The sequence below is a fragment of the Penicillium rubens genome, assembly GCF_028828025.1.
Source record: "Penicillium rubens strain IBT 27055 chromosome Unknown utg000001l_segment0_segment0, whole genome shotgun sequence".
Lineage (NCBI taxonomy): Eukaryota > Fungi > Ascomycota > Eurotiomycetes > Eurotiales > Aspergillaceae > Penicillium > Penicillium rubens.
In genome coordinates, this window is record NW_026890599.1 from 3,920,665 (window position 1) to 3,934,929 (window position 14,265).

Here is a 14,265-nt window from a genome sequence, read left to right on the forward strand (position 1 = left end):
ATTACTTGACAAGCAACTGAATGTGACCACTACGCGAGTAGGCGGTCCACTTCCTTGCTTAGTCGGTGGTGGCGGGTGGGGGTACTACACTGCTGGCCTCATTCAACCACTTGGCTACTGCTGTCCGTAGGGCTTGAACATGTCCTAAGCGGCGGTGATGGGCAGAAAACCGACCCATCATAAAAGGAAGAGACCTGCTCAAGCCGCAAGTGAAGAGGCCGTTGTTGTTGTTATTTTTCTTTTGTTCTTCTTATGTTTTTGTCCTATATTGTTCTTATAATTACTTTTGTACCATTTTCTTCTTATATATCTCATTTTTATCATTATTCTTGACCATGTTATTGTTACATATTGTCATTCGATGTTGTTGCCATTGTCTTGGATTGACGAACCCTCTAGTACTAAGTGACGTCCGTACAACTTAAAGCAATAACAAATGTGAAAGGGTCCATGTCCAGCATCAAGCATGAGATTTTGAGTGACTGCTCACGAATATGTCAAGATTATGAAATAGTGTGTCTCAACTATCAATGATAGAATCACTGATGTGATTTTGTCTTCTATAGATCCAATGTTGCCTGAGGCGACGATGAAGTAATCGAATGTTGGCACTAAACCCAAAAGGGCATCCGTGCAACGTCGACCCTGCCATCTAATCGCAAGTCCTCGAGCCCATTGTTCTTCCATAAATCCTTGGTTCGGGCGTGGTGCTTGTTTTTTGTTCTCTTCTTTTGGGGTTGTGCCAGTTTGCCTGCTCCGCTTGAGCCACGCTCGTTTCTCAACAGAGGAGCCGATTGACAGCGTTCAGCCCACCCTCTACCAACAATCCGGGGTGCAATAGCTCCTCGCAGGGCAAAGCCGACTTCAACTTGTGCTCGTCTGCTTCCAATGTCCTGACCCCGTCATATAGGTCTTGACAACTGCGCTACAAACAGCCAACGGTTCTCTCTTGCATCTTGGGGGATCAGCCTATCGTGGTCGTCAGCAGCTCATACGTGGAGGCTAGAGCTATAGACCCATGGCGGAGAACAAGCGCCAGGTTTCAGTAAAGGGCTCTGCGCAGAAACAATCCGGCAACGCAGTAGGCCCCGGAATGGCGACACCCATAGTGCCCTTGGAGGCAGCACTGAGCGGGGCGATCGGTGCCCGGTGAGTCTTATCTGCCAACGATGGTGTACACAATGTCGCAGTGCTGACCTATTCCGTTATCGTGTTTCAGCGTGCGTATTACGACCGCGCAGCCAACCCAGTCGATTTTCGAAGGTACACTGTTCACAGCATGCCCGATCACCAACCTCGTGGCCGTCAACACGGCCCCCGCCACCAACCCCGGTGATGCCAAACAGGCACAGAACGGCGACTACCGTGTGATCCCCATCTCGCGCATCCAGCACTTCCAGATCCTTGCCCTCGCCCCGCCCTCGAACTCCACCTCGTCTTCGTTCACGGACGCACAGCCCACAATCCAGGCACTCGACACCCGTGCGCTCAAGGCCCGCGAGTCGAAGGCCATCGGCGAAGCGCTTGACCGTGAGGCGCGTCGTGGCAAGGGCGTCACGACTCAGGCACAGGACTTATTCGATGCTTTCAGCCGCACTATGCCCGCGCGATGGAACGGCCACAGCATTATCGTCGCCGATGCTGTGACAATCGCTGCTCCTTACCGCGTTGATGATTGTCGTTCGATTGTGGAGGGCGATACCGCTGCTCTCGCTCGAGTGCGCAAGGTGGTAAGTTATTATCCCGTCATCAATCGCAGAATCTAATGGCTAACGTTGGTGCAATATAGCTCGAGATGGAGCGCAAGAAGATCGAGCTTCGCAATGCCAGTGCTACTATCGGCTCGACTAGCACCTTCTCCCGCCACCACAATGTCCCTAACGATCAGCGCAAGGGTGGATAGTGTGCCCAATCACGCAAGTACCAGAAACGCAGTCCGATGGAATTGTGGATAGGTCTGATGTCGATTCGAGCGTCTTGGTGGCGCTTGGTCGACGAAGTTGATGGAAATACCCCAGCGAAAAAAATGATATTGCAATGGGATAGAGATGATTCGAAAGCGGGTCCGACGGGACACTGCGCATTCTGATGGCCTTATTAAGAAACTATATGCCCTGGACTAGCTTTCTACGGGCTACGCTTGCCATCAAGTTGGACCGTTTGCGTTGCTGCCCGCCGGTCTGCCTTGTATCTCGCTTTTGAGCGGGTCGGTGCGCTCAGGCTGAGAATACGAGACGATCCATAGTAACCTAGTCAATTGCTACGATAACACTTTCTTAGGACAATGATATTGCACACTTCAGCCATTGGAACTTATGTAAATGTGTCATATTTGACAGCTGATAGTGACCACTCGCTCCAGGTATTGACAAACATGGAAACTAAATGAAAACAAACTCGCTATGAACACTGAAAGTAGACATCTACATGGCTGGCACTGGGTCAAACGGTTCGAAAAGACGCCCACAAATAATAAAAAATGAAAGTATGTCGTCGATTGCCGTGAGATATTTGCAATGCCTTCATCTAGGTCTCCGCAACTGGAACTCTCCCAGGGACCACCTCACAGATAGTCCCCACAAACCCTTCCAACCCTGACATAGGCGTCGTCCCAGAGGAAGAGCCAGATCCAGCAGATGCTACCGTGGCCCCAGATTGAGACGGGCAAGACGCTATGGAGACACCGGGCATAACTAAAACCTGAGACCCAAGTTCCACCCATTCAACAGACGACACTAACGCAAAGGTGATCTGGACGTCTTCTTTCAGGGCCTCCGCAGAAGAAGCAGCCCCAACAACGGAGGCAGAGGAAACGCCAGACATTACTTTGCTGATATCGCGAACTGCATCACCTGCGCCGTCGGCGATATTGCTTGTAGGATTGCCATTTGCTTTCTCATTAGGAGAATGAGGATCGCCGTCAAAGCTGAAAAATTCCGGCTCTGACGGAGAAGGCGGGTCGGAAGGTAGTTCCTCTCCAGTTCCGGTCAACGCCATACAAATGACACGGACGGTAGCTCGAATGTTGGCGATGTAGGCAATAGCATTACCGCCAAGCAAGAGTGGGGGTGAATTTGGAGCCGAGAACTCAGTAGATCGGAAGGTGGCGGTAAAGCCCGTGTGGAAGGGTAGTGCTAATAACGAGGAGCCAGACGAGGTATCATTCGAGGGCGACAGTGGGGCGTGGAAGTTTGAGAGAATCATGCCCTTGCGGATCCGGCCGAAACGCGGTAGACGGCCGTCTTCTGAAACGCCGACGGGTTCGATTCCGATGGTTCCGACTTGATCTCTGATTAGGCGGCGGACAGGGAGTCGGAGGTCTCTTACGCTGACAACGCGGATACGTTGCCATCTTGCTTGTGAATCTTTGCCGGACAGTGAGGTCTGCGGGAAGGATGCCGGGAAATCTCCCGACGGGCCGGGCCCACTGCGGGACAGTGACCCTCCTTGGGGCTCATTGCCTGGGTCATTTGGGACGTCCACTAAGATGGGCCCAATGACCATTTCGTCGCCGATGGAAATATTCCCTCGACGGACTAGCCCGCAGAGGACCATACCGCGGTTTTCTTGGCCGCCTTTTTCTGAGTCTAGTGAATAGACTTTGGACGGAGGGATTGCAAATACTTCATCCACATCGAAGATATTGGCGGAGCTGTGAGAGGGCATTGGGAGCCCTTCAGAGATGTGAAGAGTCCTTTGGGAGGGTCTTGTGGGAATAGGTAGAGATCGAAGGAAGGCATGGAGTTTTCCAATGCCAGAACCATCCACAGCACTGGTAAGCATGATAGGTACGGTGTGTCCCCATTTCCCATCAGCAGCCGCGCACACTTTCTGCACTTGGGTGCTGTCCAAGGTGCTGACTTGCTGAAGGTCAAGTGGTTTGTCGCCAGCAGGCGATGCAGGCACCATTGCAGGTTGTCTTCCAGCTGTTTTCAGCGCAGATAGAACTTTTCCAAGATTGTCCCGTAGTCCGCTGCGGGAAGCAACGTCTAATTTGGTAATGACAACCAACACAGGAACCTCTAACTTCAGGCAAAGTTCTAGATATGACAAGCACGTATCAATCTCTGATTGCTCAGTCCCTGCCTGTTCGCTGCCGGGTGTCTCAGCACCACAATTGGCTGGAATGCAGAGCATCGCATAATGTGGAGCCCAGCTGACAAGTCCACGCAGGGTAGATTTCAAATATCGAATAGAGCCGGGTAGATCGGACACAAAAGCCAAACGACCTCCCTTCGAAGCTGCATGAATATCATCCCAACCGGCAACATTACCGGAAGCGTAGTTGATCACTGTTGGTGGCGCCTCATCCGTGTACCCAATCAGTTCCTGGGCAACCGAACTGGTAATTCCCGATGAGATTTCGTGCCGATGCTTGAGCAGACTCAACCTGCTTTTGCCTCTTCCATTGTCAAGCGCAGATGAAGTCAATGTACCCAGCAAAGAAGTCTTCCCTGCGGTGCTTGGACCTGCGAGAGAAATGCGAATCTGCTCTGTGTGGGAGTAGTCCTCGTCCAAGACCAACTTATTGCCAGATTTCGGGTGTGCAGCGGTTCTTAGGTCGTCATTGGACTTGCTCGGAGAGATATTGTAGAAGTCCAGATCGGGACTAACCAGAGCCTCGGCGACCCAAAGACTTTCAGCGTTGGTTTTGGTTTGGACCGCCGTTGCAGTTGGCTCCCCCGTTGCAGTTGGCTCCCCCGTTGCAGTTGGCTTCCCCGTTGAATGTGGAGTCCCCGTTGCAGATGACTCCTCAGTTGCAGATGGCTCCTCAGTTGCAGACGGCTGGGAAGATGGCAAAACTTCGGCCCATTCACATTTCCCAACCACAACTCGGCGAAGCATCTCCACCTTACACCCAATACTAGCAGCCATAGCCTGTAGATTGGCCATACTCTCATCCAACTCATCTTGCGTGAGGCCTACAAAAGTTCCATCGTCGCCAACCCCAATCTCATACAAGGCACCTTGGCTCTCTTCGAGACCGGGGAGCAAGCGGGCTGGTTTAGAGGGCACACCCGTTTCCAGGGCTGCCTCAGGAATAACAGGCACCACAAGATTAGAGGTAGTGGATGAGTGAAAAGGTGAAGATTGCTGCAAACGCCACAATAGCTGCGTAGTCAGGCCTTGTAGTCGTTGATGGCGGCTCTGGCTAGACTTGGCTTGCATGGGTCTTGGGGTTGGTTCCAAGTTCGGAGAGGCAGGGGTAGACGTGTTTGGCATGACGCGGTAATTGTGATGGTACGAGCCCCCTATTACATGTCCAGTCGACATTGAGAGATAGGGGCGCCTGGGTCGAAGCAGAAGATGTAATTTGTACTCAGTGGGACCCTCTTGGGGCTCGGGCTCCAATTTTGATATTCCATAGTTGGATAATGAGTCTGGGTCGACGCGTAGTGGGGTGGCGCTGGAACGCGTGCGGATAGCTAAACCCCGGCTACCAGATGCATTGATCTGGGGAGTCGATGATCCCGACGTTGACCACGGGGATGACACCCGAGGTGGGTCAGGGTCATAGGTGAAGATGGATGCCATCACAGTTACAATTTAGACTGGTAACAAAGGTATTGGTAATAGGTACATATATGGAGATAGATAGAGTAGTTCTAAAAAGATTCGAGAAGAAAAAGGCATTCTGCAGATTTGAACTGATCTGTGATGCAAGTGCAGTTTAACTGACTCACAAATGGCACGGGCGGAAGCATCACGTGGTCGATATTTGTCCCGCTATTTATCCGCCAAGGAATCGTATGAGAAGTTCTATAGTTCTATAGACAGCCTTTTCCTTTCCCTCCCAGATAATGTTTCGGCTCCAAAATATAAATGCATGATAACAAAATATAATCCTCCAGAGCCGAGCGCCTTCGCTTTAACGCCGAAATCAAAATAGTACGTATGTCCTCTACTCAGCGGATGATTCCCTCCCTGAGCTTTTACACTTGCCCTGCGCAACGTGGATATTGCGTGCTGTTGTACGGGTAAATACCGCACCGCATATTGGGCATTCAGCCTTAGCCACCACTCCTGACTTTTCTCGCTGATGGCGGAGAAGATTGCTGAATGTTGAGAACTCACGACCATTGCAACCATGGTCCCAGCATTGTGGTCGGGGGCGCAAATTGAGTACGCGGACAGGGTCAGAATCGGTAGCGGCGGCTGATTCGGGTGAAGAGTATATCGGCTCCGGAGCAGTCATCGATGGTGGCTGAGAGCTGATCGAGGTAGGGTGCGATCTAGTATTTTAGTTTCCGGTCAGTAAACTACATTCATCGGGTTCGTCGACTCAACTCACGGAATGGGTTGTGTTTCAGGGAAGTAATAGGCAGGTTGGTTTATCATATAAGGAGGAGGGCTACCTCTGGACGTTAGCAACCAGATCATTGGATCTTTTGCACTTTCCAGCGGTTCATTCGACATACGACGTCATGGGAGGCTGCTCGGGCTGAGAAGTGCCTGAAACAGATTGGGGGTGGAAAGGACGAGCGACGGGTGGACTTAATTGCAAATGTCAGTCCTGTCGGAGGCCAGGTCATCAATGTCATCAATCGGCTTACCTTCGAGGCTGACTATGACGGGAAGGATTGCCAGGTGCGAGATAAGACGCCGGTAATTGAGGTTCTTGCTGCTGGTATCCATGCAACGGCACGTTTGAGTGACCCGGATAAACCATCGCATAGCTTGATGGAGGGTATGAAGGATGTGAAGATGAAAATGGCGGGTTCAGTTGTCCCGGTTGCAAGGGTTGGTAAGGTCGGTTTGTCCACGCATATTCTGAATGTGTCAGTAAAAATCTCCCAGACCACGTCTGGATGAGCTACTTACGCTGAGTATTATGCTGCATTGGGCCAGCAAAATATGTATCTGATACTACTGACATGGGGTATGATGAGATGCCAAGGCCGCTGTTGAGGCGATGCCCTAGTCAGCACAAAACCTGGCCTCGGGGTCATTTCTCATGGCGAATTAGCTTGACGTACCGTGGGTCTTCCGAATCAATTTCTTCTTTAATAGGAGTTGTGTACTCGATAGAAGACTGTGCCGTTGACTCTGTGGGGTAGTTCAAGCCTGGCAGGGTGTGAGGCTGGCTCGTGCCGGGATTCAGCGTTGAATGATGAGAGGGGAGTGGCGGTGCAAATCCCGTTGATTGCGGACCACCTTGCACAGTAGAAATAGGACTCTGAATGTGCTGAACGGGCCAGTGGGATTCTGCTCCAGGAAGGACGCTCTGTGAGAAGTCGGGAGTCTCCGCTGACTGGACTAGTGGAGAAGAAAGCCCGACGCTCGATTGCGCGTCTGAGGCTTCGGGTAGATTGGATGGATTCCTGGAAGAAAATGGTTCCTGTGAGCCAGATCCTCCGGGGAACATTAGGAACTATATAGGTCCCAGACCTGTGAGATTGCAAGCACTGTGATAGGGGATGGGATGGGGCCAAGATCAAGTATAAGGGGAAAGGCACTCTAAAGAGGAAGTCAACATACAGTTTGAAGTCCCGATCCGAGTATTCCCTTGATATGGTAAGTTAAAAGCTTTTTCTGCGATTTCAACGGCACGGAACGGGCGCAATGAAGTATTTAAAAGCTCATATCCATGGGCATTTACTAGCCCCCGCAATCGTTTAATGATCTAAAAGGTGTTGGGTAGCGTGGCCCACAGTTCAGAAACCAACACCAACTTCTAGATTTCTTGTGCGCCACTGTGCATCGATGCCGGGTCTACTAAACTGTACTTGAGCCCACTTGTACACCGTCCCAATTGCATATATGATAGAATATCATTGGCTGCCTACTCCGTAAGAATCGCAATAAGAAAAAAAGAAAAAGAAAAAGAAAAAGAAAAAGAAATCCCAGGATCTCCAAATGAGGTGGGCCGATGGGAACTATCACGAGCAGAGTCGGAATTTTGAACCCCACAAGTAACGGGTAAAGCAGAGGATATGCGGGAAAAATGGCTCGGGACTGATTACAACTGGGGCCATACGGAGTAGTTTGTACAGTAATGATCCTCCTTAACAGGGGAGATGACCTGGGCATTGAATTCTAGCCCCATTATATTGTACAGTAAATGGGGGCGGATTGGGGGCCATGACGCTCTCAATAGTCTAGCGCGTGTATCGAGATACTCCGAAATTCCACCTTCTGTATTCGAAAAGAAAAGGAAATTTGGAAATACGAAAAAATGTTCAATAACTTGAAGTTGAGAGTTCCACCATCCCCGGCCCGATGCTTGTCCCCCTATCAGTCTTGGCCCCCACAAACGCGCCGTTGGAAAAAAGAAAAGAAAAGAAAAGGGTTCATATTAAGAACCATACCTATCTAGGAGATCATATCCACAGTCCACAGTTCTAATATAGTCTAGTATGCACTAATTTGTTCTGTAAAAGAAAAAGAAGAACTCAAAAGGTAAGTTCCCATCTAGGTAAATGATAACATTAAAACACCATAACGCTAAGATTTCAGCCCCAAGTAATCCCGTTCTAGTAAGGTATATATATGTACATGCACAGTAAAGGTCGGCTCTCGGTTCGTTATTAGCTCCGAAATACTTTTTTTTAAGGTTCGCTGTATTGCTGTCCTCCGTACTGGTATTATATAGTTCTTAGATCGAATATCCGGGATATTGGGGGCGATTAGTGTAGGCAGCTGCGTATCAAGAACGGAAACGCCGTACTCCGTACGTAATGGTGGATACTCGTCACAGAGAAACACGGCCAAGACAAATTGTAATTTGCCAGGATCATGATATTCCCTGGTGTTCTACTGTGATTTAGCGCCCTAGCAATTTGTCACTTCCCGAAGCCACTTTGGACTGGGGTTGTCAAAATTCAATCGCCCCTAAGGTCAGGCACGGTCATGATCGGCTCACTCCACAGGGGGATCCGCACTTGTATCACTTTGCTTCAAAAGACAGTGGTTTCTGCTAATGCACGGTTGATCATTCTGTGCCGCGTGGCCGATGGGGTTAGGAGGACTCTACAGGAAATAAGGTCATGTCCTGACCCTTTTTTATTTTGGAAGTGAAACCTACGACGATCTTTAGGTTCTTGGGGTTAGGACTAGCATTGGTGTACTCCGGAGTGATTGACTTGACTCAAGGCCGCTTACCAAGAACCGTTCAATGCAGCCCTATTTTTCATTGATTCGGTTTCTTCTGCTGCATGCTACGCGCCTTGGGGCCTAGTTACATTTGCATGGCCTCGTCTAATTTTACAAGGTTGTACTATTCAGTACACCTTGCTCACATTCTTATATGTACATAGGTCAGGATGTCGCATTGAGCCTACGCCATTGGATGAAACAATGAAACATGACCGTCAGGACTAGAGATGCTCCGCTGTACATCACTCTACCTAAATGAAGGGGAATAACCAAGGCACATCACCCGAGCAAGAAAAATATGAACATGGCGATGATCCTACATTTGCACACCGCTCACCTACCTGCATATCAACCCTAAGTGCATAAAAGCCGTTGAAACCCACAGAACTTGTCCGACTGCCAGACACTCTGAAACTCACTATTTTCAGAGAAATTGCCTGCGAGGAAGGGATCAAGGCCCCAATTTGGTTTGAATAGCCTCGAAAATCAACATTTTCCCAACGCTTGGACTGGTGGAAAATGGGTTGAGGTTGAGCTTGTCTCAGACGATCAGAACTGCCATGTCGAAGATGAGACAATGGTGGTGAACCAAACGTGGATCATAATTTTCAATATTTCAAGAGCCACATGGAATACAAAGTTTGATTATCGTATGGAATACGGAGTAGAGGTCGAATATATCGAGATTGAAATCTAAGACTTGAAATTAGAATCACGTGACTGGCCTCACCTGATCAGATCTTCTCTTGACTGTGATCCAACAGCATCATCAAAAACCAACGCGTTTTTAGTCCCCACAATCCCTAGCTATCTGCTGGTGTCTTGACTTTTATTAAATCGAGACTATCCTCAGCTTGCAGCTTACTCATCCACTATGAAACTCGTCCGGTATGTGATAATCTTTCTTGTGCGCGGCAATCACCAGCTCCGCTGAACGCACCAAGCATCATCAAACCCACTCCTGCTGACAGATGATTTTTCTAGCTTTTTGATGAAATGTGCCAATGAGACGGTAACAGTTGAGCTGAAGAATGGTGCGAACCCCCGCGCAATCCCCGCAATTCCCAAACCAAAGTCCCCTCGAATGTGTCAATCCTTGAAATACGCGAAAGAACTATGTTCCCTAACTCTAGTTCCTCTTCTAGGCACAATCCTTCACGGCACTATTGTGTCTGTCTCTCCTCAGATGAACACTTCTCTCCGGGCCGTGAAGATGACCCCCAAGGGCCGCGACCCCGTTTCTCTCGACACCATCAATGTCCGCGGTTCCACCATTCGCTATTACATTCTCCCCGACAGTCTTCCCCTTGATACCCTCCTCGTCGACGACGCGCCCAAGCCGAAGAACAAGGCGCGCAAGGAGACAGACCGTGGTCGTGGTGGTGGCCGTGGAGGACCACGAGGCCGTGGGCGCGGAGGCCCCCGCGGTCGTGGACGTGGACGTGGATTCTAGATTTTCTGTTTTCTTCTGAGAGAACAGCCCGGCGTTTGTTTCTGTCTTTCGAAATTCGGTTTGATTTTGCATCACATGGGATACAATCTGTTCCCTTTTTTTCTACTACCCAGGCGAGTGGTCCAGATTTGGATGGTGGGTGACATCCTGAAAAAATTAAGACCGGGGAACTTTTCCCCTCTCTCAATTCGCTCTTCTCGATATCCTATGCTCAGAGTTCAAGGCTTGGGCAGAAAAAGTAGCTGAACACTAGCTATCAAGAAGTACCGTAGGATCACCCCCCGAGGGAATGATGCATACGATCTGGGTGTGCTTCGGTCCGCATTCTTTCCATTCGTCTGCAATACACGTGTCCCGGTCATGCGAGTGTGGAGAAGACAATGGCTGTATGCCAAGTGAGGTGTACATACAAAGCAAACTCAATATGATCTAAGCCACAGCAATATCGAAACAGATATCCGCAAACATCACACGATTTTGCGGACACATACATCGTAAGCGTGTCCAAATCTCGCCTATGTACACGTCTAGTAATTCATCTTCCCTTCTGTCAAGGTTCTGTTGGAGTCTCCAAAGACTTGACAAAAACACGGCGATTTCAGAATATCAGACAGCGCATCTGAGATTGGCCATCTACGCCGAGACATGTTTAATTAAAAGATCTATGTACTAACTTCGGAGTTATAGGGTTAAACCACCGATCTTCGGGGCTTACTCTTTGTGCATGGTATACAACATTGTACGTTGTATTTCGCTCCCACTTCCAAAGTTCTCAAGCCAATGTCGTAGTGTTGCAGATCAAATTAGACGTAAGATTACACTGAGAGACCATGTCTTGCCCAAATAGGTAGGTGATGAACTTGGAACACATAGGTGCTCTTGCAGACGCTCGTGATCGCTCGGGTTCGCTCCGGTGATCTGCGTATAGAGGGTCAAGGTTTAAGACATGAAAAAGCCTATATCAGTGGGACCAGGGGGAGACTCTGCAGAGTAAGCAGAAACGGGGGATCTTATTAACAGTAATAAGTATGACAGATTTTAGCCAATGTTACAGAATCATTATGCCACGAGGCAGTCTTCCTGTGCCTCCGGGGGTCCCTAAGGTTCGGAACCGACGGGTGAATCTGAGACCCTTGCCAAGATGTCTCGAGAGGTTCCCGAACGATTTGGCTCAATAAGGCTGTCACCGTAGTCCTGTTCCAGCTAGAGGGACTAAAGTCTGTTGATCCAGCGTTTTCCAGGGTCGCCACGGTAGACTGTTTCCGGTTAGACATTCTGAAGAGCAGTTCTGCCAAGATTTTTATAGTGGTTGGCTGGTAATCACCTTCTAGTTCAGGGGTTCTCGCATGCGAATCATGCCCGTTTACATAACTCGATCAAAATGTTCCGGTTTTTGTTTCGAAACCCGGGAGAAAAGGATTTTAGCATTTAGATTGTAAAATTGGCGAACTCTAACTGGGAAGTATTGCTGACGTCCATTGTCTCATTGCCTCTCCGTATGCTCCGTAAAGTACGTATAACCATCGTACTCAGTACTATGGTAGTCAGATGAGTATGGAGCTTCATTATCCCGCGCTGATCTATTGGTTAGTTCTAACCTGATCTTCCTTTCCTGCAGGGGAGGGTATTATTTCCAATTAGCGCGTCAGACGACATGATATTCCAAAGATAAGGTCTGCCCAAGCCTTCATTTCTCGGTTAGCGCAAATCCAGGAAATGTCCAATGATCCGGAATTATCTTCCCATGATCTTCGCTAGTATACATGTAACACTGTCATGACCCGCCCAGAGCACGACACCGCCGATCTTAATGAGGACAACCCTGCATGTTAGAGTGGATATCATATTGAGCGTTTTTACGGAGTATTCGTTGGACATCCCCGGCTCGTCCCGTTCTTCTTTGCGTGGCTAGAAAAGGGGGAAAGTCAGATCTTCGATCTTTTCCCGATCTGTCCTCGATCTGCCCACTTCTGTAAGGCAATTTTCACACGTGAGTAGTTGTCTACTGGAAATGCAAACGCCGAAGTGAATTTCTGCAATAGATGTTGAAGCCAACAACGCTGTTAGCTGTTGAAGGAAGAGCAAAGCATGGTGCTCTAGGGCTAAAGGATCAGATGATCTACATAACAATGTGACAGCTTCCCACGTGGATGTGGGGACTGGCTATTTCGCTGATTGTCAAAGTTTGCAACACGTTTCTTCTCGGAGTCAGTGGAGACTTGATCGGATAGGGGACCAATTGCATCGGTGTGTTGCATGTGCAATGCCAAATATATTACAACTAAGAGGATATTATAGCCCTAAAAGAGGTCCAGATTAGGAAAATGGTTCAGCGACCCGCATCAATGGCTTGTTCGTATCTGACAGAATACGTACGGAGGAGTCTAGAGAAAATATTGAGAATAAGCGAGAACCAAATTCTCATGTCTAACACATCTCGCTTGTGGGTGTTACGTATCGTGCGTTTAGCCTGTAGGACCAACCCAGCAGGGGTTACTCCGTATATATAAATGAATAAAACGTGAATCACAAGGTTTAATCCATCTCCCTTGTTTGTCAAGCTGAGCAATCTAATAAGTTTATTATGTTTCTCTTTAGGAAACTAGTCTAATAATGGAACTCGATATACAACAATGCAATAGCACAATGGCAGATCTGATCCAGTCTTATAGCCTGTGTATCATTTCTTTTCTACCAAAGGCGAGTAAATGGTTATGTGCTTAGCTTTTGAGTCTCCACCCCATTATCATTAGTTGAGTACATTTCAGAATGCTCCAAAAGGTGCAATGGGATCATGCAATGCATCCACTAGTCTCCTTCCAGCTCAACTGGTTCTTTCAATCGTGGCAGTGCCCCCTAAGCGCCTTCCTTTTCGAAGACAGGATTGGAGTCTAATCCATGAGCCACTTGTGGTGGAGTAAGGCTTTGAGCTTCAGCGATCTCGGGTTGTGCCTTTCCCCAACTTTCCATCGACGTTTGCGTTCACGACGAATCCAAAATCCAATCCCCAAAATAGCTAAGATAACCCGCAGTGCAACACCAAAGCCTGTACCTGATTTAGAACATGTTAAAAAGCCCGGGAAGTTTTCTTCTGAATCCTCAATCATCGTCGTTATTGGTGTCGTAGTCGGAGTTGTAACTGCTGAACTAGTGGCTGAAACAAACACCGTAGCCGGGACCAAAGCAAGGCCAGTAGGCTTCCAACGGAGCTCGACTCCGTATTCATTCCAACCGTCAATCACAGAAGTCATATATTCAGAAGTGGGTTTTGTAGTACCCTTTATATGAATCCAAGTCGACTGTAGCACCGAGGATGCACACCTCGGTATTGTGCCAGAATCTGTCTATACAACAAGGTCATGTACTAAATGTCCAGCAACTTGGCCTATAGTACGGATCACGTATTCCATTTTCCCATTGTTCTGTGTTTAGTACACGCTAATTTCTTATCGGTAGTTAGGGCAACATGTCCCTATGGCCTCTCCAGCGCTTGTATAATTTGCGGTCGTTGCGCAACTGCTAGGGCAACCGATCCTGGTAGTTGAGCACTATATTTTTAGATGAAAAGAAATTGGAAGAGAAATGAGAGAGGTTAAATGATGGTATGGTAAAGTCGCTGGCCCGGAAAGCAACCGGTCTACCACTAGAAGCTGTGTTTATCCGTATCCAAGATGGTATGCAGCCATTCCGGTATGTGGAGAAGATATGACCCGACG

The 14,265-nt window shown here is 48.7% G+C and overlaps 4 protein-coding genes across 4 annotated transcripts; 2 read left to right on the forward strand and 2 right to left on the reverse strand.

The window, feature by feature from the left end:
- Nucleotides 1-1,018: 1,018 nt before the first annotated feature.
- On the forward strand, nt 1,019-1,903 carry N7525_001519 (anticodon-binding domain-containing protein; the record flags this gene model as incomplete). Its single annotated transcript, XM_002557829.2, has 3 exons — nt 1,019-1,149; nt 1,220-1,730; nt 1,790-1,903. 3 exons carry the CDS (start codon nt 1,019-1,021, stop codon nt 1,901-1,903), a joined length of 756 nt encoding a protein of 251 aa, XP_002557875.2.
- A 623-nt stretch (nt 1,904-2,526) lies between these two features.
- Nucleotides 2,527-5,535, reverse strand: N7525_001520 (uncharacterized protein; the record flags this gene model as incomplete). The annotated part of the gene is made up of 1 exon (XM_061211933.1): nt 2,527-5,535. One exon carries the CDS (start codon nt 5,533-5,535, stop codon nt 2,527-2,529), a length of 3,009 nt encoding a protein of 1,002 aa, XP_061071159.1.
- Nucleotides 5,536-5,902: 367 nt separating this feature from the next.
- On the reverse strand, nt 5,903-7,366 carry N7525_001521 (uncharacterized protein; the record flags this gene model as incomplete). Its single annotated transcript, XM_002557827.1, has 6 exons — nt 5,903-6,233; nt 6,293-6,358; nt 6,420-6,494; nt 6,555-6,771; nt 6,823-6,902; nt 6,978-7,366. The coding sequence occupies 6 exons, from the start codon at nt 7,364-7,366 to the stop codon at nt 5,903-5,905; spliced, it is 1,158 nt and encodes a 385-aa protein (XP_002557873.1).
- A 2,604-nt stretch (nt 7,367-9,970) lies between these two features.
- Nucleotides 9,971-10,549, forward strand: N7525_001522 (mRNA splicing protein SMD1; the record flags this gene model as incomplete). Its single annotated transcript, XM_002557826.1, has 3 exons — nt 9,971-9,984; nt 10,081-10,130; nt 10,242-10,549. The coding sequence occupies 3 exons, from the start codon at nt 9,971-9,973 to the stop codon at nt 10,547-10,549; spliced, it is 372 nt and encodes a 123-aa protein (XP_002557872.1).
- Nucleotides 10,550-14,265: the final 3,716 nt, after the last annotated feature.